General features: G+C 44.6%; 1 protein-coding gene across 3 annotated transcripts in view; it reads left to right on the top strand.

The window, feature by feature from the left end:
* The window catches only part of GNAO1 (G protein subunit alpha o1), a 311,049-nt gene that overhangs the window by 235,986 nt on the left and 50,385 nt on the right, over positions 1 to 24,678 (top strand). For 2 of the 3 annotated variants that reach the window (XM_042852322.2, XM_005306272.5), the window contains exons 5-6: positions 14,957 to 15,085; positions 15,979 to 16,108. In XM_042852322.2, coding sequence (XP_042708256.1) covers positions 14,957 to 15,085; positions 15,979 to 16,108 — 259 coding nt within the window. Of the gene's footprint in view, positions 1 to 14,956; positions 15,086 to 15,978; positions 16,109 to 24,270; positions 24,425 to 24,678 lie in introns of all 3 variants that reach the window. The other variant, XM_005306273.5, reaches the window with a different exon arrangement.

Below are 24,678 nucleotides of genomic sequence, written 5' to 3'. Positions count from 1 at the left end.
CAATGGTGTAAATAAATAAAACATCACTGCCACCTCTCCCATCCCAGCTGAGAACCCCATCAATGCCAAATTGGGGTGTACACCTCATCCCCGCTCACTCTTGGCTACCTCTCCGTCTTCTTAGGTATTTATAATGCTCCTATCATAGCACTAATGAGGCACCAAAATATGGAAAGAGTGCAATACAATCTCAGGAAGGTTTCTGCTCTCTAGCGCTGCTCTTCAGGAATTCTTAGGGGAGGGTGATGACCCCTTTTTCTTAGTTTTCAACCTACTTTACCTTCCAGCTTCTTCTGGCCCTTATCCCTAGTAAGTTCTAGATTGTTCTTCAGCCCTGCCATTGTGAGAAATAGGCCTTTGTGGAAAGAGGGGTGTAATTTCATGCTCTTAGCAATAACAAATGAGCGTGTGCCATCTTTCCTCACAACCAACAACACATCCATGTGTGAAAGCTAAGCCAACACAGTCAACCGTACAACAACAAACTAGCATGTGCAGCAAGAATAAACCATCCTGCCATATCCCACGTTTTAGCATGAGCATCATTCCTGTGACTCGAGATTTTTTTTTTCCTTTGCAGCAAAAGCCAAAGTCTCTTTATTTTGTAGGAAGCTTCGATTAGACATGGCTGATCTTTCCATCAGCTGGTGCTGGTCCACCAAATCTGTAAAACTCGTTGGTGTCTGTAATTACTGCGTGGCTTGGGTTTAAATGTACAGTCGCTGATCTGCAGCATTCAACAAAATCCTCAGAGCAAAGCGTGAAATATTATTGGACGAAGCCGTGAAGTACACAACAGCAACCATTTTTCAGCCCTTCCAGTCTGCACAAAATAAATCCAATGTGTATGATCTCCATTCAGCTTCCTGGGGTAACTTGAAATTGTATCATCAACTATCATAACATATTTTTATTAACTGCTCTTTTTCTGGGTAATAGATGTCTTCCTTACGACAAATCACCAGGTTTTTACCACCACCACCTACAATGTGTGGTGTGAACTGCTGCTTAGGGACTCTATGAAAGCAGCCCTTACTTGGACAAAATACCCAGTTAAAGTCAACGAGGATGAGGAGGATTGCTAAGGACTGCAGCATGGAGGAAGGAAGGAGAGTCTTGTGGTTAAAGCTCTTAATTGGGACTCAGGAGATCTCAGGTTTGCGTCTTGGTTCTGCAACAGCCTTCCTGTCATGTCCTCAGGAAAGTCAGTTCTTCCCTCAGTTCCCCATAAATCACGTGAGGATAATATTTCCCTAACTCACCGGGGCGGGGAGAGGTTGTGAAGACAAATTCAATGTTCATGATGCCTTCAGATATTACCGTGATACAAGTATTGAGACGGGTGAAGGAGAGTTTTACATCAACTGCCCTGGATGCTCCATTCCTTCCACTCCCTCCAATTCTACGGCCATGAGAAGGCCCGACAAGGACTTTTTATTGGAAACAAAGGAAACCATGGTCTGATGAACCACTGATATTTTCCAGGCCTGACACTGCTTTGTGCTAACTCCATCCTCCCTTTGGAAATAAGCTACTCTCAGCTCAAACTCCTCTCCTGATAGACTGTGTAGACAGAGACACTCTTGGCCTAGCCCGCGTAGATGATTGTTGCAAACATAGAATTGAGCGGACGGTGCTATTTAACCATTGGCTCACATGTGGAGCGATTCAGCTCATGGTGCACTTCGTGAGGCATCGCCCCTCCAGGACGCATAGTCGCTCCCTGGCCCACGGAAAGAGCGTACAGGCTGCACCATTGCGTATCCCGGTAAAGCCTTCTCCACTTTCCAAGCGTGGATGGATCCCAGAGGCGCATGTGAAAGCTCCCGCACAGCCTCCGTGCAAGGATTGCACTTGTCGCTAGCCCTTGCATGGGAAACGCTGGACAGTAAAAGGCAACTTCAGCTCTCCAATCCCGCCCCACTAAATCTCCCACAAACCTGCACTGCCCCCCCGCGATCTCAAGCTGTCCCATATTGACTAACCCCAGGCTGATTCGATCATTTCCTTTCTCTCTGGGGGGTTTTAAATGGAAGGAACCGTTACTCCCCTGAGTCAAGTCATTTGGCTACTTTTTTTGTACAATCGAGTATGCTTCTTGATTTTTGGATTATTAGCAAAATGACAAGGGAAAAGATCGCAATTATCAGAATTGCAGTAGTCGTTGCGATGGCATTTTGTAAGGCATCCCAGCCGGGCATCAGAACTGCCTAGGGTTACCATACGTCCGGTTTTTCCCGGACATGTCCGGCTTTTCGGCAATCAAACCCCCGTCCGGGGGGAATTGCCAAAAAGCCGAACATGTCCGGGAAAAATACCGGCCGGGCACTTCCCCTCCCGCGGCTGCTCTACTCCTCCCCGGACTCAGACTTCGGCTCTGTGTAAGAGCCAAGCTGCCCGAGCCAGCGCTACCGGCTTCGGGCAGCCCCCGTGCCTCCGGACCCTGCGCTGCCGGAGCAGAGCAGCTGGAGCCGGGGAGGAGAAGTGCCCAGCCGGGGGCGCAGGGTCCAGAGGCACAGGGGCTGCCCGAAGCCTGAGTGCTACCGGCTTCATGGTTTGCCAGGCAGCCTCCAGACCCTACGCCCCCGGCTGGGCACTTCCCCTCCCGGGCTCCAGCTGCGCTGGGGAAGCGCCGGCCGGGGGTGCAGGGTCTAGAGGCTGCCCGGCAAATTGTAAAGCTGGTAGTGCTCAGGCAGCCCTTTTCGCGTGGCTGGGAGGGAGGAGGGGGAGTTAGGGCGGGGACTTTGGGGAAGGGGCGGGGAAATGGCGGAGTTGGGGCGGGGCCGGGGTTGGGAAAGGGGCAAGGCCAGGGTGGGAAAGGGGCGGGGCTAGGGCCCGTGGAGTGTCCTCTTTTTTTATTTTTTAAATATGGTAACCCTAGAACTGCCTCATCCTGTAACATCTGTGAGAGGAAATTCTCTAGCAGATAAGTTTCTTTAGGAATGGAGGCCCACCAGAATGACATAGTAAATGATACCTGTCAATCAAAGCCATGCCTACAAGGGGTCAAAGTACTCTTAGGCAGCTACACAGGAACCAGCCTCCGGCAGCACAGACTCAGGAGTCAGGCCAGGCGAAGTGAAGTGGAGGCCAGGGTCAAGTCTTTCAGGTATATTTGAAATGGCCACAAAAGGCTAAAGTTGCTCCTTCATCTTCCAGGCCACTCTGCAGTTGATCAACTGGGGGGATAGAAAAACGTGACACAGGCATGCGCATCATTTTCATGAGTTGAGCTGCTCCGGTGATAGTCTGTCGTGTGCAGGAACGAATGAGCTGTTTCAGCTAGAATAACAGCAGACCGAGAACTTCACCCACTAAATAGTCAGCCCAAATGTTTTTTGAAGGTATTGAAAAGTTTGGATCATTTTCTTCTTCTCCCCCATTATTTTTAGTTGTACATCTCTTCTCTCTGCTGGGTTCTGAGCTGGACTGAAACCAAAATGCTGAAATAGCACGAGAAGACTCATTGCCAAGTATTTCTGGCCGGTTTGCATGAAATTTCTAGCACGGGTTTGCAGACCCAAGAGATCCAGATGCCTCTGGGATAACGGACACATTTCGGTGCATATCAGAGCCTTCTGAGGTTTGCCCATCACTAGTTTGGGGTTATGCCAGCCATGTGATAAGATGTTGGACTAGAACAGAGCTGTGAAATTAGCTTATTTCGTCACACACGGTATCTGTGATGGACGCACAATGTGAGTAGCAAATAAAATTCCCGGCCGATAGTTAATTGGTCAGGTTACCTACAGTACAGGGAAAGGAAAGAATTGGACACTTGGTAGCATGGCCCCAATAGCAGCAGTTTGTCTTTCTAAATGACAAGATGAATGACTGCATGAAAAAGGGGCCTATGTGACGCCAGTTTCAGGCAGGCGTAGAAACCCCTGTCTGACAATTGTCCTCCCACCAAACCCTAGGATTCCCGTACTTGATTGGTTTCAGAGTAACAGCCGTGTTAGTCTGTATCCGCAAAAAGAAGAACAGGAGTACTTGTGGCACCTTAGAGACTAACAAATTTATTAGAGCATAAGCTTTCGTGGACTACAGCCCACTTCTTCAGATGAATAAATTTGTTAGTCTCTAAGGTGCCACAAGTACTCCTGTTCTTCTTTTTCCGTACTTGATTGACACTAGAGCTCAGATCTCCTTAGCTAAAGTTTTCCTTCCCATGCCAGTTAAAGCTAAACCACTCCACTGGATCTGATCTTTTGAAATGGCGTCTCTGCCATGAATGATCTGATTTTTTTTTTAAATGGGCAAGAATTGTTTTGCTTAGGTGTGAAGAAACTAAAGTTGCTACCCAACAGTACCCAAGAGTTTAAAAACAAAAAGCAGAGGTCCCGTGTCCTTATTCAGATCTTGGGACCTCTCCCCCAGCCAGTGAGGGGCCAAAAGGTTGAACCCAGCAGGACTAGTTACACCTATGATCACACCTGCTTGCCTTCCAGAGTTGGAGAAGGTTGTCTGGGGACAAAGAAAATGAACTGGAGTAGGGATTTCACTCGGCTAGCTATATTGATAGTGAGAGCCTTTGTAACTTGTCAGACTTCATCATCAAGCAGACTGCATTTTCTACAGCAAGATGGGTTTGTTTATTTCTCTCCTGTGTCTGGGTTGAAGGGACTTCTCTTACCGTAATGGCAATGCTATCATGCCATGTGGATGAATCAGCTGCCTCAAGCTCCCATGCCAGACCCTCGTCCTGGAGCATAGAGGAATGCTTTCTACGATTAAGGTTCTGGTTTTATTAATCAGAACAGGCCTTTATTATCTCGAAGTCCCTGCCAATTTTTTTTTTTTAAACTTTCTCTGGCAGTGTGGAAAGCCACCAGCTCCAAGGGTTAGCAGGCTTCTAACAGCAGAAATTGAAGCATATGTATGAGAGAGAGAGAGAATCCTCACACACACACACACACACACACACACACACACACACACACACACACACCATCTTAAAAATATGAGACACACTGTGCTGAGCCTCACAGCGCAGAGCTGGTCCTGACTCCGGCTCTGCTGTTTTCCTCTTGAGCTGATCCCAAGACGGGGCGACCTAGTCAGCTTCATCCAGGAAGATTCAAGGGTCTAACGGCTAGAAATCAGCCATTGCCATCTTCCTCCCATTTAGCAAAAGCAGATCAGGTAGAACCGGAGAACAACCTGACATGAAAATGGCTTTGTTGACAAAATGAGGCAGCTCTGCGGTCTATGTGCAGAACCCCTGTGGGAAAAGGAAGTCAGTTGAGTCATTGTCAGTCATCAACCAAAAGCAGGACACAATTCTTCCAGAGTCCAGTTTTGTTCTGTTCCCTGTCGCTTACAAAAGATGAGGACAGTACCAAACTGCGAGTCTCCAGTATGTTTCATCTGGGAGCTCTTAGAGAGCCCCACCCATCATAGAATATCAGGGTTGGAAGGGACCTCAGGAGGTCATCTAGTCCAAGCCCCTGCTCAAAGCAGGACCAATCCCCAGACAGATATTTACCCCAGTTCCCTAAATGGCCCCCTCAAGGATTGAACTCATAACCCTGAGTTTAGCAGGCCAATGCTCAAACCACTGAGCTATCCCTCCCCCCATCATCTACTATTACAACTGCTATTTATTATTTGGTAAGCCCAGTCATTGTAGCTGCATCCTGCGGTCAGCAGCTCTGCTCTACACAGTGATTTTTGTCAGCTGGGCTTTACCAGTAACATCACTGGTGATATGCAAACTTTTAAAAAGAATTGCGTCACTGCAGGCTCTCCCCCCTAGGTCTCCCCACTGACGGTTGCTCCCATCCGGTGATGGTTACCTCTTCTCCCTTCAGTCAAGTCACGCTTAGTCCCACCCCTTCCAGGGTAACAGAAAGTCCAACAGAAACAAATGTCCAATCTCTCTATCCAGCCTGCCACCTGTGATTCTGGGCCCAGTGGTCTGAACACCTTTCTCTCAGGGGTTTCACCCCACCTTACCAGTGGCTGGTAGGGGAACCCACGCCTAACCTCTGCACTGGGTTCCCTAGGATAGGCAGTCAAGGTTCACTCCCAACGGACCCCTTACTGCCACCTCCTGGGACTTCTTCCTCCCAAACCTTTCCCCTCACCCTGCAAGAGTCCTCTTGTTCCCTACAAGTCTCTTCACTCCCTTCTACCGGAGAGTGACCGCAAAGTTTCTCCCAGCAGCCCCCTTCCATTCCAAACATACTCTCTTTGTAGCACCACCCGGCCCATCCTCAACTGGATGTCGTCAGTAATTAGCCCTGGCCCACTCCAGATGCAACCCAGTGGTAATTAGCTTCTCCCCACCAAAGGTAGCCAGCCTGTCAAGTGGGGCTGTCATGCTGCCTGTATTTTTGGTTCTGTAAGTGGGCTTTGGGGGCAGGAGACAGCATTATGATTATCACACTTTGATCACACCAGAATATGATCTGTTCGGCTGCAAAATGGGGATTTATCAGCTGCGGCAGCAGAAGGATGATGAAATGCAGGTGCTGCAGAGAGAGACTATATTTAAAAAAAAATCAATGTAATTACATGAAAAGAGAAATTGAGGGGGAGCGGAGAGGATGAGTGAAAACAGCAGATTGGTTGTCTAATTTCCATAATGCATTCTCAAAACCTCCTTCCTCTGAGTGGGAATCAGAAGGCACCTCGTTGGTGCTCCTGCCCTTTTATTTTTTAATCTATGGTCTTTTTTTCCTGTCTGTTATGAGAATTCATTGTTAGATAAGTGAAGAACAATATTCAAGATTCTCTAGAATTACAGGGTGAAATGGGATGGGAGCATGTGTGGTGTGGTTCCCATGCTCAGGAATGGATTTCTAAAGGGGCATAAGGTGATGGTGTGCATAGGTTTCCAGGGTTTCATATGTGGTGATTAATTAAGGGGCATATTATGCTATGGTTGTGTGTGTTTGATGACTGACTGCAGATACGGTATTATATGGCTGGGTCAGGATTCATCTGAATGATAGCATGTGTGTTTCCTGTGCTCCAGACTGATTGGAAGAGAATATAGTAGCATGTCTGTGGTTTTTCCTGTTCTCCAGAATGATTATTGGGGAAAGGTGTGACAGATATGGTCAAGGGTGTGTGTCTGAGAGAGCTGGGGAGAGGGAGAGAAGGGGAGGAGATGCTGTAGTATCATAGTATGTGTCTGCCTGATATCAGGCCATCCCAAATAACTGTATTGAGTTGTTTCATGCCTGCTAGAGGCATTACGCACAGTCGGTGTTTTGGTGTGACGGTTGTTTTTTGTTTCTCTGGAAGATATCACTAGAGGCTTGTGCAGGGCAGCTACCAATGCTCTTTCAGTCAAGCGCCTTTTGTTTATTGCTTAATTTCAGGGATACCAAATAAGGACTATTGTTAATTACACACCAGGGTATTTGTCCATTGATCAAAGAAAACAAGAAGTTAGGATCCAGGCTTGAATCATGTGAAAAAAATTGATACAATGATCAGTATTAAAAAGTCAACATTTTCCATTAGTTATCACACCGTAATAACTGAGATGATCACAGATGAATTCTCTACTTAAAATAGAAAATAGCTGTAGTAACTGTTAGCTAACACTGATTTTTTTTTTTTAAATGCCTGCAAATTTGGCTACTGGGTACAGTACATACAGCCCTTTGGTCATAGAGAACATACAAATCTTAATCCACATGTGGGCTGCTAAAAGATCACTTTAGAGCTCCCACTCCATTTTCATTAATGTCAGCAGTTGCAAGTATGAATTCCTATGAGCTGTACTGAAAAATGTTCCTCCTTGACAATAGACCCAACCGATTTTGGAGCCAGGTGCCTGTGCTATATGTTGACCCAAGGTAGCTATTGATTGGGGCTTTAACGAAGTCACTTAAACTCAGGAAGAAATCTGCCCCCTACCCCATGGTCTAGTATCACCCAATTTAATGCATTGGGGAGGTTTTAAGTATTCCTATGATGCATCCAACATTGGCCGTTGCAAGACAGGATGCCATTGGTCTGTTTCTTATGGTAATTCCTATACGGCAAAATCATCATTACCTATAGTATTGGTGGACTGGTATTACGTGCTGTTGCAGAAAGTTAAAGAAGTGACAAGAGGCTTTACTGGTGTTCTCCACAGAGTGCTTCTGGTAATCTGGATTATTCTAAGCATTACTGTGTAAAGACATCCAAGACTGACCACTCTTTACCTTTTCGCGTCAGCGGTTAAACCAGTTTCTCTGACCGTACCTCAGGAAATTATGTTCTTTGTGGACTTTACTTTTAGCAGCATAATATATTTGGGTTTTGCCTCCTAAAGCCTCATAAACTGCATGACTCAGGAATCAGCAATCTGCTGCCAAACAAAGCCTTTAAGATAGAAGATGCATTCAGTAAATGAGCCATTCAACTCAAGAGTATAAATGCCAGAGGCTTACTCATGTATCCTAAAACTCTATCCTTTCTGCAGCTTTTTGGTTGATTCCTGCATGCCCAGAGCAATGCAGCCTGCAAACAAGCTCTGGTTTGCCCCTTACGATGTGGTTGCACTCCAGTTTACAATACCCTGGTGCCCAAGTTGCCCAATTTCCAATGCCATTATGACGTAAAGTCATATGGTCACCGCACATCCTCCAAAGCATCATTAAATGGATGTTGGCATTCTATGGGGTTGTGCCATCAAGACTATTGGCTGTGACAACTATCTACCACAATATTTTGGCCTTTGGGTTACAGTTCTTAGTGTTTCTCAGGATCGCTGTACACTGGCTGAACTTCGTAGTGATTTCTCCCCATCCTCACTAAAGTGGAACTTGACTCCCTGTTTCTCAGCAGGGCTTCTTACCATAGAAGCATTAACAATGTAAGTTCCATAGGAAGGGAAGATTTTGCCGTATATAGCATCTACAGTGCACCGCAGTCCCATCACAATAGCATTCAATAAGTGTGTGTGACACGTAACACAGTAATGACCCTTGTGGCAGGCCTTTATTACTGTGTGTAATTAGGATCTGCTATTCTTTGAAACTTTAAAGACCTCAGGCAGTGGGGAACTGAACTAAGCTAAAAATGTTAAAAACAGGCCATCCAACGGAGACCGCTTCCCATTCCTACAGCTCTATATTAGTGTGACACCCATGTGCTCATGCGCTCCTACCACGAAGCTTGATAAGATTGAAATGCAATGTTTTGTCAATGCCCAGTGCACTCAGTTCAATTGCAAGTTCAATGGAAAGGATTCTGCTCCAGATGCAGGAAATTCCAAGCCCCAGCAGCCAACAGAGCCACCAATATTGTATAAAGAATGGGGTTGAAAATCAATACTGAAAATATTGTGCCTTCATATAAAGTGACGGTCCCCCCCTCATCAGGAATAACAGAAATACACAGGGCGCAGAGACAGGGAATGAAAATAATTTAAGATGTATGAGGAATGCTTGAAGAGATTGGGCTTTAATTTAGAGACGAGACAAATAGGAGAAGACTTGCTAGAGGTATACAAAAGAATGAATGGTGTAGCGAAGGTATGTCAGGCACATTTATTAAACTTCTCCCTACACAACGAGAGGGAATGGTAAGACATTCAAAAGTGATTAAAGGGCATACCACTTACACAGTGCAAAATTGGTTTGTGGCACTCACTGCCACGAGACAGCGAGCCCAAGGGCTTAGTAAGACAAACAAAAAGGATGTGAATGCATAATGAGAACACACACAGGTACAGTGGATGAGAATTTTTAAAAGCTAGGGCTATACGCTTTGATGGTTCAGGGCATAAGCTAACCATTAATTAATGGAGATTGGGAGGAACTTCACCTATGTGAGAGGCATAATTATCCACTGTGCGGGCAGAGTGGAAGTTCTTCTTGAAGCTACTGCTACTGGACATTGTCCAAGCCAGGATAGGGGACTAGATGGACCATGGGTCTATTCTTTTATGTCAATTCCTGTGTCGCTACGCCTTCTACATGCTGGCTGGCTAGCTGACTTCCTGGCAATTTGCAGCATGCTGAGACTGCAAGTTGTGGGCTGGATCTCAGCGTCTTCCTTTTCTTAGCCTGTTCTTTTAATATCATTTCTTTTTTCACTTCCTGGATTTAGAGAGTAATCCCCCAGGGGAAAGAACAAATTGAAATACCTATCAGGAAACAGGCTAAGGTGAAGAGAACTGAGCAGTTTGCAAGAAACAAAGATGAATGCATGCAAATGAGTCTCCCGTGTGCAGCTCAGAACAAAATATCCAGGGAGATGTCCCTCATCCCCACTCTTACACCCCTACTTTCTATAGCTTTTTTGCATGAGGGCATAGACCTCCAGGTGTATATGAGCAACTTAATTTACTGCAAAGCTGGCTATGTATGGAGACGCTAATGTAGAGAAATGCACTTCTTCAGACAGCCATCTCTTAAATAATACAAGCTGACAACCAGTTGTGAATAGAACATGAGTGATTATGTCTGCAGCCATCAGAGCGAGGAATCTTATTACAAGGATGTGCTGATACAGCCCCCATTCATACATCCAGGGCCCATCACAAGTCTATTAAGGGAGCATCTATCACAAAAGCATTATGTTTTTTAAGTGCTTGACAAAGGGCACAGTAGAAATAATTCTACTTAGACCTTGCAATTTCCTTGGGTGACGTAATTCTTGTGATTCTTCACTGAAAATGAAGAATGAAAACATTCAGTGGCAAACATATAAGATGACAAGAGCAGGCTTAGCAACGGGTTTGTTTTTCAGTTTGGAGGATGGCTTTTTTTCCCCAGTGTAGTGGAATCTACCGTAAGAGTAGGGAACTGAATGGAGCCCAAGGTCTTTCCGTTCAAGAGCCCTCTGGTCAAAAAGAAACTCAGGACACAAATAAAAATTAGTTGGTAGGTTTTATCCTGTTCTCCCATCTGTTGCACATCACAAAACCACCACACAATCAGACACCACTTCAGCATGATTTACACGCACCCACGAATTCATCTTGGCTCGAATTTTCAAAGGTGCAAAAGGGAGTTACATGGCCAAATCCCATCAAATTTCAATGGGCATTGGGTGCCTAATTCCCTTAGGCTCTTTGAAAATCCCAGCCCTTATCTATTTATCTAGGTACTTCTATGGCCACCATCACCAGAGTCTGAACACTTTCCAGTTATTTAGAAACTGACAAAGTAAAATGCTGTCCCAACTGAAGTCAATGGGGATTTCAGGGGGGCCAGGCTTTCACCCTAATCTCTATTTCCCTTCCCTGTAGAAGAAATAGCTGGCTCTGCAGTTTTCTTTGTTTATTGGTGTGAAGAGAGGCCCACGGCTGGAAGAGAGGTGTTTCAGGTCCAGTTACGAGTGCATGAGTAGAGTTGCGTGGTAGCTCAGTATTGCAATACCAGGGAGTGTTGCAAATATGGCTTCAGGTACTTTTGCACAGCCTTATGAGGTGCCTACAGCTGGACCAGTAGGATGTGCTGCAGGTCAGGGTTGCAGTGTATTAGGTTATATGAGAACCCAGAATTAACCAGCCAAAGATGTTACAGGTCAGACTTGAGGTGCGGCAGCATTGCTGCGTGGGGAAGCTCATGTACTATCACATCCATGCTATGAGTCCTCCTCTTCCATGAGCGCCAAACCCACTCACAAAATGTTCAACGTCCAGCAAGGTACATTTAGCACAAATTGAGGGAGACGCTCAAACCAGACTCTGTGTGCATCCAAATGTGGAGGGCTCAAACTTGAACTTTCTTCCACCCAGCAGTAAATTCATATTCATTCTGGGTGATATGATCCTTTCCTTACACAATCTTGCACCATTTCTCTTCCCATCTTGGGCATTTTCTGCTAATTCCACTGGGGCCCTTTCTTCATGCATACATGTAACCCACATCAACTTCAATAGGAGTTACGGTGTGTGCAAGCTGACAATGGAAAAGATCTCACCGCATGGTGCAGCGGAGAACTGAAAACACTTACTACATTTTCATCTAAACTAAATTCACCTTATTTCTATGTGCTACATTTGATCAGGCTGAATTATTTTAAACCTTACAACCTGCGTTTGGGTGAGTAAATGGATCGCGGGTATATGCAGCTCAGGAAACCAATGATAGATGGATATTTTCACCTGATTGAAAGGGATGTTGATTTAATACAAAAAAATTGAACCTGTATGCCTCAGGTTTGAGTATTAGGCCAGGCTATACGATGAAGGCTTGTAATGCCCGGGAATCAGGAGGGTCAAAGGGAAGTCCCGATCAGTGGTCAGAGTTCACGCAAGGGGTCCAATCCCCAGGAGATCCAATCCAAGGGGAAGGTACAGCAAGGCGGGGTCAGGGAGGGTGGCGGGCCCAGGTCAAATGAGGTGACAAGCCAGTAAGGCAGGGTCAGGTGGGTCTGAGTAGCAACGAGCAGGCAATGGCTCATTGCTCAGACAAAGCCAGAAGGGAAGCAGGACGTGCATCTATAGTCAACAGCCAATCAGGGTCAAGACCATGTGGCCAGCCAGGAAGCAGGTTGTGGAGCCCTGGAAGATGGCCCACCCAAATCTGAATTCCCAGGGACTCTCGTGTGTTGGTGACACGATGGCCAAGGCTACTTCCCAAACACCCAGTGGGCCTGGGTTCGAGACAAGGGCGACAAACATTCTTAGATTTTGAACCCAGAATTGGGTACAATTTTCTAAAGCACTGTGATGGGGTGGACTAGGCCCAAAGACCTGGAGGCCTCAGGGTTCTGCCACAGCCATCCCAGGGAAAGAGCAGTGGAGAGGTCCTCCAAGCAGGCTAGAGTGGCTGCAGGGGAAGCAGCCAATCAGGGCCTGGGAGGGCCATATAAAAGGAGTTGCAGAGCAGTGCACTAATTAGTTGCTGCTTGGAGCAGGAGGAGAAAGGACTGTAGGCCTGACTGCCTGGAAGAGCAGCAGGGCCACAGAGTTTGCTAGCAGGAACCGGGGGAGCATTGAGGGAGCACCTGGCTGGTTGCTCAGACTGAGCCTGGGGAGGGCTGCAGGAAGATAGTGTCTCCAGGGAGGAAGCCCTGGGGATACAGCCCCATATCAGTGCTGGGCTACTTAAAGACTAAAGCCCATGGAGGGCTAGAGAGAGACACTAACCGAGGGGTACTGAGATAGGCCCTGGTGGACCATATATCCCAGAAGGGGGTTGTGCTGATTAACATGCAGACAGTGGGACTTGGCCAGAGCACTGTGTGTCTGACAAGTCGCCTGACAACCATCGAAAGGGGTCGCCAGACCTAAAGAACGCAGACACATCCAACCAGAAGGGGGCACTTGAGAGGTGGGTGCCAACCCTGTTACAAGCACCTAAATGACTTAAGATCCTAAATCCAATCGTCAAAAGTGGGCTCATAAATGACTTGGGCGCTTTTCAGAATTGTACCCTTGACAATCATCTCGTCTGACCTCCTTCATTATTTTTGTTCTGCTTACACCACCGTGTGTTCTGTTTGGGTTTTATTTTACTTATGGCTTAAGGGTTAGAGCAGGACACTTGGGCTCTGAAGACCTAGGTTGAATGTCAATCTCTGCCACTGCCCCCACTATGCAACCTTGGCCAAGTTACTTAGGGCCTGATCCAAAGCCCATTGACATTAATAGGAGTTTTTTCACTGATTTCAATGGGCTTTGATTCAGGCCCCACTGTGCCTAGGTTTCAATGGGGATAACTACTAGAGCTGGTCCAAAAAAAAAAAAATATCCATCAAGTTTTTTTCAACTAGCCCAAATAATAAAGTGGACACGATAAAAATCTTTACAACTGCTGATTGCAAGTAATTTCCACTACCACAGTATTTGCATTGGTACCTATGGTAGATAAAGGGAATACCACCAATACCTCAGGAATGAGGCAAAAATGTGAAATTGTAAAACGTTTAATGGCAACTACTGTACCTATCTCCTTACCTCAAAGAGAACATTTTGCAGACGTTGAGCTGGTTCCTAAATGAAATAACTCTGCACGGCCAATTCAGAGAGTCAGTAACTTCTCCCTCAGAAAAGCCAATCGATTTGCTTCCAGCCTTCTTATTTCTCGGCAGTGTTGCACACAATTCTCTCTCACTAGATGAGCATACGTCAGGCTCAGTCCTGTAAGCTTGTGCCCAATTTGAAGCACATGAGTAGCTTCATTGATTTTAAATGGATTACTCAGGTGGTTTGCATGCACTTGAGTGCTTTGCTGGTGGATAGGACCCGGGTTGTGCAGCCCCTAGCAGGATCCTGCACTTAGTGAATGGTAGTTATACACATGCCGTGTAAAATGAAGCCACTGGCAGTGACATGAGACAAAATTTTCAAACTTTGGTGTTGAAATTAAGCACCTAAATAAAAGGTATTTGAAAATCTGGCATTTAATTCCCTGGTCTAAGGCTTAGGCTTCTGTATATGCTCTTTGTGCCTTTCTCTTCTTTTCCCACTTTCCCCTATCATTATATCATTATTATTTATATTACAGGAGTACGCACAATGGGCTAGGGGCTGTAAAGATACAGGAGAGGACATTTCCAAAGAGCTTACCATTTGAAAAAAAAATTAGTGTTATAAGAAAATGCAACAATATTCTACAGTAATGGACCAAAACACCGCAATGGATGAGAGCTTTACTATAGTCTTCTGCACCATCATTTGAAAATGCTGTGGAGTTTTAGAAAAAGCTATTTGGAAACTCTTTAGAGCATTTTTGTTGTGTGTGTGGCGTGCCAAGCAGAGTGACCACACACCTGATCATCTCTAGATGCTACTGCAGTACAAATAGAAAATAACAAAAATACATATTTCACAGATTGGAATCCCTTTATCAAGAATCATATCAAGCAGAACCTGATCATTTCCTTTCCTGCTTCCGGGTTAGTGTGAGATCTAGTACTTGAGACAGTGGGTTTGGTCTTTTTTCAAGAGAGGATTTTTTTCCTTAACCAAAGTACAAACAGTACAGAAAAATGAGATTGACAACAATTAATATGTGTTTCTTACTCTCCTGTGATTTTTTTCCTTTTACAGCTACCTAGACAGCTTAGATCGAATCGGAGCTCCAGACTACCAGCCAACAGAGCAGGATATACTTCGAACCAGGGTCAAAACCACCGGCATTGTAGAAACCCATTTCACATTCAAAAACCTCCACTTCAGGTAAGTCTGATGTGAATCCACTATTGTATTTTCAGGCAGTGCAAATATCAGCATTGTATGACTGCAACCATATTACCTGGGCCACATGCTCTCCCACAGTATGCTTGTCTGACTAGCTGCTATCCTCCACCCCAGAGGTGGCTGCATTTCTGTGGGCACTAGCATACGGTATGTAAAATGGTTTGTAACTGAGGCAGAGTACACTCACTGCACACGTACCCACTCATGGCTGGTTTAGAAAAAAATTCCCTGATGAGCAGGTTGTTCTACATTTGCCCATTATGGGGTTCCTTGCCTTTTCCTCTGAACCCTCTGGTATTTGCCTGTGTTGGAGACGTGACACAAGAACAAACATACTCTGCTCCAGTCCGGAATGGCATACGGTAAAAACATTCGGCCATTTGTTGTCTACATGGGATAGTCACGCTGATGCTCCTGGAGTTTGCCAGTAATTCTACTCTCAAGTGCAGGGCAGACGGAGGTTTCTAAGACACACACACTAAACAAGGCTGGGAGTTCGGCCTCTTAAACCCACAGATCACTTAAGATACCATGCAGATTGCTAGGGCTCTCTGGAAAGCAAGAGCTGTCCTCAGAGAGGCCCCTTGCCCATGCACTGCCAACAAATCCCACACAGCATCCAAGCCCCTGGACAATCTTCAGGAGCTTATGCTGTCATGGGTTCCCCTAACCACCACTGCCCGCAGAACTCCTCCTTGGGGAGAGAGGGGTTCCAAACCTCAGAGAAGGAAGAAGTGAGAGTCGCTGCAGACTCTGTTGCCCTGTGCTAGGAGCCCTCCAGGGATGAGTACTTAGAAATACAAAAGGGATTACTAATATTTTCCCTTTGTTAATAAAGAATAAATGAAGAGACGTCCCTATTTCATGCACAGGCTGTTCGATGTGGGAGGTCAGAGGTCAGAACGTAAGAAATGGATCCACTGCTTTGAGGACGTCACAGCGATCATTTTTTGTGTCGCGCTGAGTGGTTACGATCAGGTGCTCCATGAAGACGAAACCACGGTGAGTGCTTACGGGGCGACGCAGGCCCCGACACTTCATCGCTGGCCTATTGCATAGCCTGCCGTTGCTCAGTGATCAACTCACACTGTCTTATTGGCTTGTACCAAATCAACAGACTTGTTAATCACACGTCTTCCCTTGATTCTGAAATGGTGTGCAGATCCTTTCTTCCCCCAACCCTTGGAAATTAAGTCTTCCATTGCCCGGGGTGGAGTTAACCCAGGTAACAAGTTTCTTGCTCTGATTAAGTTATAATGTTTTCTTTTCTCTCAAGTTGATCAGTGCAAAATGCCATGGGACATAGAGGCTCCTGAACCCAGAGAGTAGAGCGATAAGCAGTGAATAGGTGCTTTTGGAAACAAACTTAAGGAAATCAATAAGCAGCCCTTGGAACATCCAGATACACAAAGGTGTAGCAACACCACAAATTCCTCAGGTGGATTCAAGCTATCGGGGTAACCTGCTTCTAAATGCAAAAGAAATTCATTTTCCCCGAGTGAAACGGGAACTGTTCAACTCTGGTGGAATTTGTTTTATGGGGGATGGGATTATCTCCTATAACTTCCCACTGTGATACTAGGCCTGAAATACTGCATGGAAATTGAAAATAAGAGAAATCGGGATACACTAGCTGCCGGATGATTGTGTGGCATTCCCATTAATCTGAATGTGTTCGATGTATGGGCATATACAGGGTGAGAGAATAGTCACTAGCACTTTTCACCAGCTATAAGGCATGCAGTAAGAAAGATACCTGTGCATTTGGGAAGATGGAATGTCAATAACAGAAAAGGCAAGAAGTTGTAGGAGTAACCAGGTATTGTCTTGCCCAGCACTGAAGAACCAAAAGTCAGAGCTTCCTAAATGCTTTGTGCATGCCCAACAATGTGCAACAATGCAATGGAGACGCTATTGTCACCAGTTTCTGTAGGCGGCGCTAACATTTATTCCCTTTTTCCTGTTTGTAAAGGATCAGAAGTTAGAATGGATAACACGGTGGGGAAGGATTTGAAAAGAGTTCGTAACTTGCAGTCAATAATGTATTCACAAAGAGACTTTTTGGGCACTGATATTTTACATCTTCTAGGTCAGATTCATGAACTCTGGTGAAGAGGTCACCTGCTTGTTGAAATCCTGCATTGCATGAGTTTAGGTTACATTGACACCAGAATTTAGTCTATTAACATCCTCATATCTGCATCCCCCTAGATCTGCAGATTCGGATTGAGATTCTGAATCACCCTACCGCACCACACTCCTCCGGAAAACATTTAGGATGCACATTTATAATATCTGTATTAACTAAGAACCCTTCCTATACATGTGTTTTCTGCTTCCTATGTATCTATCCCAGTATCACAGCTATTGGCTAGAATTTTCAAGGGTCTAAGGGATTTAGGTGAAAGTCAATGGGAATTGGGCACCTAATTCTCTTAAAACTCTTTGAAAATCCTACCCGTCAACTCTGTGGTCAATTTTCTGTAATAACATTAGTGTCAGCTGTTATGTAGATCTAAAATAGTAGGGTACAGCAACTCTGTCCTGGGTGTGTTTGTGAACCACATGTCTCCATAGCTCCCAAGAGAGACTCACCCACTGAGACGGTGATGCCCCTTCTGGAATGGGAAATCTGCCAGTCACACGAGGTGGAGGAGCATATGCAGGTTAGGAAGGACTCAATTAGCAAAAATGCCTAGGGTCTGAGGTACAGAGGTGCCGATTACCTCCAGTTGTCAGATGAAGTTGTGGATGCTCAGGACTTCTGTAAATCAGGTCCATGTTGTCCTCTTGTTAGGCACCAAAAAACTGAAGCTCCTGAAATTCGTGACCACTTTTAGTGCTTTGGCCTTAACCTTGGTTTACTGTCTATAAAATGGGGATAAAATTGATTTACAGGAGTGTTGTGAGGCTATATTACTTAATGTTTGTTGCTCCCCACACCATCCCTACTTACAAACACATCAATGGCCTCTCTAACAGAGAGCAGAAATACAATGATGATTCTCACTGGGAGCCTTACTAGTGTTGTATTAGGTCTTTAATTCAGACTATATTTTCTGAACCCCCAATGTAGGCAGGAACAGCAGCTTCTGTAACCCCAGTTGCACCACACTCTCTTTGTTAAGAATATTAGTTGGATTAATTTGAGGTGCTGTTCTGGGATTTTTTTCTATGTAAATTTCATTTCACAATTCACTCCGTGGTACTCTGGGCAACAGGAAAAAAGACACAGATTCTAATCGTTTGACGGGACAGTTGTCAGTGCACGTTAAAGAACAAGGTGGGTGAGGTAACATCTTTTACTGATGGTGTAAGAGACAGGCTTTTCGTGCTTCTACATAACTCTTCTTCGGGTCTTGGCAACCCTGCAAACAAACTACAACAACACTGCAAACAAAAGGCAAATTAAATGTAGATGATGCTCTTGTTTAGCCTAAATAAACAACTCCTGTTGAGTTCAAACACAAATAGCGAAATAAGAAAATAACAAAGTCAGTATCCTCGGCCCTGCTACTTCCCTAACTCAGATCTCCTATGCAAGTGGCGTGCTGAAAATACATCTGTGCTGACAGATGGGCTTCAGTCAATTTCACCCCGACCATTCTGTCAGGAACAATTTCACCTACAGCTTTAGTCACCTCAATCTCCTTCCTTAAAGTATAGATCAGCGTTAAAACTAACTGTGTAAATGGCATCACCTAGGCCAGGTGATTTAGCCCCTGTGTGCATCAGTCACATCAGCTGCCTTTATTGACAAAAATGAGCTTTTACTGTTTCATGCTGGTTAGCACAAGGGCAACACAGTTAAGAAAGTAAACTGGATTGTGTTCTTCCTTGCACATCATCTATAGAAACCCTTGCTAAGTTCCAGTCACTTAAACCTGTGCAAAACCATTGAAGGCACTGAGATTGCACAGATGTCACTAAGGGCAAAATCTTTATTACTGGTGATGATACATGAGAAAGAAAGAACCCAGCTCGTGTGTGAGGTCTTAAAACACGTTAGCAAAGATGGCAATTGGAAAAAATATTTTTTCCTTGTAAGCTGAGCATATCATTGACAATAATCATGAGAACTCACCATGCCATTTTATACTTTTCTGAATAAAACTGTACTTTATGTGGACAAAATTATAGTTACAATACAAGCAGTCTCTAATGACAATCCTAGATTTCTCTCACTGGGCTCAAATTGGCAACCAGGCGTTTAAAGCAGCAGCCCCTTGAGGGCTCTGTCAGTGAGCTAGACATTCCAGGCAGCTTCCAGTTTCAGGCCAATCCTATCAGATGAAGAAGACTGAACCCAAGAAGTTTGTAGTGGCCATCTCACTGGAGAGCCAGCCCTTAAGTAACAAGTTCATTGTGGAACCTTGTCAAATAGGAATGGGCAAATGAGTGCAGGTAAAATAAGAACTGATCCGAACCTTCCCCTCAAAGTGAAACCTTGCTCGAAGTTCAGAAAAGTTGATCATTTTTAATATACTTGTCATGACCCTTGTTTTAAAACTATGCCACTCTTCTCTGTTATCACAGCACCTAGCATGCACTGTAGCATTTGAGACCACTGCTTTATAGTACTGTCGTAATTTTTGGAAAGGGACGCCTCTCCACTTCTGTATTTTCAGGCAGGAACAGTAAGAAATTCATGAAAACCAGAAGAAAGACTAGTCCTTCTGCATGTCCAGCTCAGCCTGAACTAACAATCTCATGAGAAGGTTTCTTCTCATGAGATTTCTAGACCTACATTCAAGTACCAATCCAAGCTTTGCATATGTAGCCAATCTGAACTTCCTGAATTCAGCCAGGCACTGCTCCACTGTCAGCACATCCAAAGCCTTCCTCATATGATGGTCCAACCCATGACCTGACTGTGCAAGGCACTCCAGAGCAGAAGGATGAAATGTAGGAGTAGACATCCAGAATGCTGTGGAATTCCATTGGTTTCATACATACACCATCGGTAGAGACAGCAAAGCAAAATGAAATGTTATGCCAAGTTTTCCCCGAAATCCTCCCATACACAGTTCACAAAAGCTTTCCTCCAAATGGTAAGATGGGTCTCACACAGCGGCCTACAGCGGGCAATAGACATCTACTTAGTCCCTCACTAGGGCTGCGAGTTGCTACCACAGTACTGAATAAACAATACAAAGATGGCAATACTCAGTTGCTAAGGGACTGAGCAGCTCAGAGGACATCCTTGCCCAATCAGGCTCTCAGTGTGATAGGTCAATGACTTTTTTAGTCTTCACAAGACAATGAAATGAAAAAACCCCAAGGCCTTATCCAAATCCCAGGTAACGGGTAGGGGAAAAACCCACTAGCAACATTCATATACAACACTGGAATGGACCATAAGCAGGTGGGGATTTTTATTGCTCCCTGTGACACTTTTTAAGACAATGGTGGCATGGGATCTACCATGTGAACCTATAATATCCTCTTCAGTTCCCCCTTGTACATGCTAGGGGGGAAAAGGCAGATGCACGTGGTACACTTTCCTGCCTCTGGAATTAAACTGTTGTTTAGTTCCTCTGTATCTAGCTGGTATAGGAAGATACAGTTGGTGCCCTAGTTGCTGAATGTGTAACACGCTCACCGCTTGGTGCTGTTGACCTTAGCTGTGCATTAGTGTTGGACCTATAGAAACTGGCACTCACTGAATGATATGGTTAATGTGCTCTCCTGGCTATAAATGTGCAAATTGCACCAGTCGTCCATTTGCTTAGAAGCAAAGAGCAAGTTTCAAGGATCTTTGGCATCTGTAGAAAAATATAACTAGAAGCTATACATTGGGGAGCAGAAGAGAAGTACTGATGCACAGTAGTCCTGATCAGGACAGTAGCAAGATCAGAGAAGCAATCACCTCTTCTTTGCCACCAGAGCACAAAATAAGAAATATCACCTGCTGCATTTGAGAACTCCTGGCAGGAAACAAGGTGGGAGAGGCTAGAAGATTGTCTTTCCTTCCTGCTCCACCAAAATGACAAAGCAAATGCATCTAGAAGTAGGCACAATGTGGTAAAAGAGGTGGAAATATTAAGAGGAGTCATACAGTGGGAAATGTCATGGTTCCCCAGCCCTTAACTTATGTGAGAACGACCGTATTTGCCCCAATCGTTACAAGAGAAGCAGAGTTGAGACAGTGGGTGGAAAGAGAAAGCTCAGGAGAATAGTGGCAATACTGAGCCAGAAAACAGATCTTAGATATTGTTGGGAGAAGGCTGTCCCAAACCCAGAGGAGACAATAGACTAGCTTCATTCACTCTGGGGACTCCAGGAGAAATGTCCAATCCTGGCACTGGAATTTGTAGGATATAAAGGAATGTTTATTGCAAGTACTGTGTTCTACTGGGGTTTGCCATTTAATTGTTTCTGCTGTATGTACGTAATGGTGAAGACTCAATGACATCAATTACTTACTCAAGGAAAGCGTGCCATTTCCCTGCACATTTTGATGTAAATTTAAAGGGAAAAAATCATCATGGGATTTTTGAACACTCTGGCTACAGTGGGAATATGACAGCACTAGCGAAAAGGTCCACCTGATGAGAAAGCCTCTGCTCTGTTTAGAAACCAAGATTTCTGTGTTCACCATATATTACCTGATGTGCTTTGACTGCAATACTGTATAAATGCCCCTGTTTTAACCTGCTCTGATTGTTCTTTAATTATGAGACGATGACCAGAAGGGTAAGTATTATGACAGCCTGTAATGTCTGGTCTCTAATTGTTCTTCATTCAGTCCCAGAAGCCGTGTTTACATCTTGTTGTGTATGCCTCTTGTTTTAACAATTAAGGATAGTAGAGAATGGCACAAATAATGTTCTGCAAGGGGCTCTGGTTAAAAGTGACTATGTGTATTTGTGCTCCTGCCCCTTTCCACCTTCCGTCCTCTTCTTTCCCCCTCACAAAGGGTCTTAGAAAGCCAAGGGTCATCTGAACAAAGTCTTTTCAGATTTCTACAGCTTTCTGATTTTGATTCCACCTCTGGCAAAGGGAAACCGTGCTCTGTGTCTTACATATCCCACAGTAAAAAGAGAGGTCTGAGCACCTGCACAGTGCAGTATTCTCAGGTGAGGTTTTAAAAAGAAAAAGGAAACAAATGAGGGTTCAGGCAGCTAAGAAAATGGGGTAGTTCTGACCTTCTGTGCTATGGTGAATTATATGCAAGCAAACCTACCAACTCATTCACGGGTGGTCAAAAGGGTGTTGACTGTTTTCTTGCAGCGTGCACCATTAAATGGCAAGATGCCATCTTACTAGCATCTTCAAGGATCCGGGAAAAACAATGGAGTTCAATAAATAAATTAATGATTAAGTGTGTAGCCACCTCTTCACCCACGTCATTACGATACAAGCTGGAGGGGAAAGCGAACCAATTTAATAGAAGCCACAGCTTCTAATCCAAGATACGTGGTATCAGTAAAACAGTAACGTTGCCGTTCTAGTACTTCAGTTGATGCTATATCTGATCACAGGTTCCCTTGTCCACGGAATCATCTGTATCTAAATAAAATGTTCAGTGATCATTAAAGGATGTGCAGCAATAAAAAGGAAAGTGCTAATAAATAAAACACTGGGGTCAACGATGCAGCCACTTATGCGTAAGCCTCAGCAGGAGATGTAGACAAGCAGTGGCTGCTGAATAGAGCCCACTGTACAAGTGCTGTACAAGTAATTGTGTGTGGCTACATGCAGATGGGCTGTGCCACACCCACCACCGAAACAATTGAACAGATGAGATTATGTACCACTTTTGTATCTAGCCTATTCCCTGTGTTCGTTGTACCAGCTGCTAGTCTTGTATGAGTGTTGGTGGACCGGGAGTGCATTCTCTGAGGTGCTCCCAATGACAAAAACCAAGCAAGTGGTCTGGTCTGTAACCTGATATGCCTTTGATAATCCCATGACTCTTTGGGTGTGCTTCGTCCTCATTATGCCTGCTCTCTCTGCTATCCCGTTCCCGGTTGGGAGGTGGCCGCGCAACCGGCGTGCGCATTCCGGCTTCGGCCTCTCGCTCCAAACAGCACCAAGCCTCAGAACCTTCACAACTTTTCCTCGGCCGTCTGACCTTATCTAACCAAACAAAGGCCAAAAAATGAGATTTTGAGAGACCCACCAAATTTGGCAGGTATGAAGCTTCTCTTGAACTGAGAAAAATGAGTTAAGAGTTGAAAGCAGCAGGGGAACATGACACTACTGGTTGACTTTGCCGTGAGCTCCTTCCACCACCATAGACCACGTGGCGGACTTTGCAACTTCCTAACCAATACATTTAATTTCGTTTGTTTTATCTGTTTCTGTATCTTTTTGTCGTTGCATGACCTATAACTAAAAAGCTGCCTTCCCCCTGTGTGTGTATTTGAATGCGTGGTTCCTTTATTGGCAAACAAGCTAATGTTCTTCCTTGAGGCATGAGCTAACATCAACGGGTTAATCTGCTGACTTGTAGTTTGGTTGTTCTTCGGTACCTTCTTCTTAGGTACCTTCTGTTATAGGGTTTTTTTTCCCCCTTCTTTCTTATTTTCTTAAATTTTTTTTTCTTTGCTAGACACTTTTTGTTGAGCCATCTTCCAAAGAAACCCCCACTAAAAAAAAAAAAAAAGCAAACCCACTAAACAAAATAACAAAACAAGGCAAAGGTCACGTCAAGGTCAATAACGAGAAGATGTCACCTTGCTGTCTGCTTCCAACTCTGGATTAATTCAAGGATCTCACCAGTCCTTGGTTAATGTATCCAACCAACTGTGTGCCATACACACACACACAACAATGAAGTGAAAAATTTTAACAAGAACATTTTAGAAAATCTGCATGACCTGCACCTACACATAGATCTCACCAAAGGGCAGAAGTAGCTTCCCCCTACATGCATGGTGCATGATCATTTATATGAGCTGAAATCCTGTAAACTATACTCTATGCAAAATAAACAGCTCTATGTAATGAAATGCCCTTGTTACTAACTGTATGTCAAATATCATAGGGATTGCATCTGTGTATGTATATGTTCACCTGTATGTATACATAAATTTATTACATATACTGTAGTTTTTATTTTTTTTCCTCCTCAATTTAGATATTTTAGATTTCCCTACATGTTGAACACCACGCGGTCACCGTCTTTAGCCTGATATGCTCTCTCCTTTATATTGCAGAACCGCATGCATGAATCATTGAAGCTGTTTGACAGCATCTGTAACAACAAATGGTTCACAGACACATCCATCATCCTCTTTCTAAACAAGAAGGACATATTTGAGAAGAAAATTAAGAAATCTCCATTGACTATCTGCTTTCCGGAGTACACAGGTAATGAGAAACTAGGGTTCCTTTTTAAACCATGTGCACACCAATGCCCAGCAAAGAGACAGGTGGCTCAGGGTAATGGGATATACAGCTTTTCAAATCGAAGTTGTTGGTTTTTAAGGTACATCTCAGGCAATGATGATAAAGGTGCCAATCCTGCAACCCTTAGGCAAAACTCCCGTTGACTTCAAGTGGACGTTTTCTTTGAATAAAGGCTGCAGAATCAGTTCCCAGCAGCTTCCACTGTCTGACAGCTG

Source organism: Chrysemys picta, chromosome 14, assembly GCF_011386835.1.
Source record: "Chrysemys picta bellii isolate R12L10 chromosome 14, ASM1138683v2, whole genome shotgun sequence".
Classification (NCBI taxonomy): Eukaryota; Metazoa; Chordata; order Testudines; family Emydidae; genus Chrysemys; species Chrysemys picta.
This window is presented reverse-complemented; position numbering and strand designations above follow the sequence as displayed.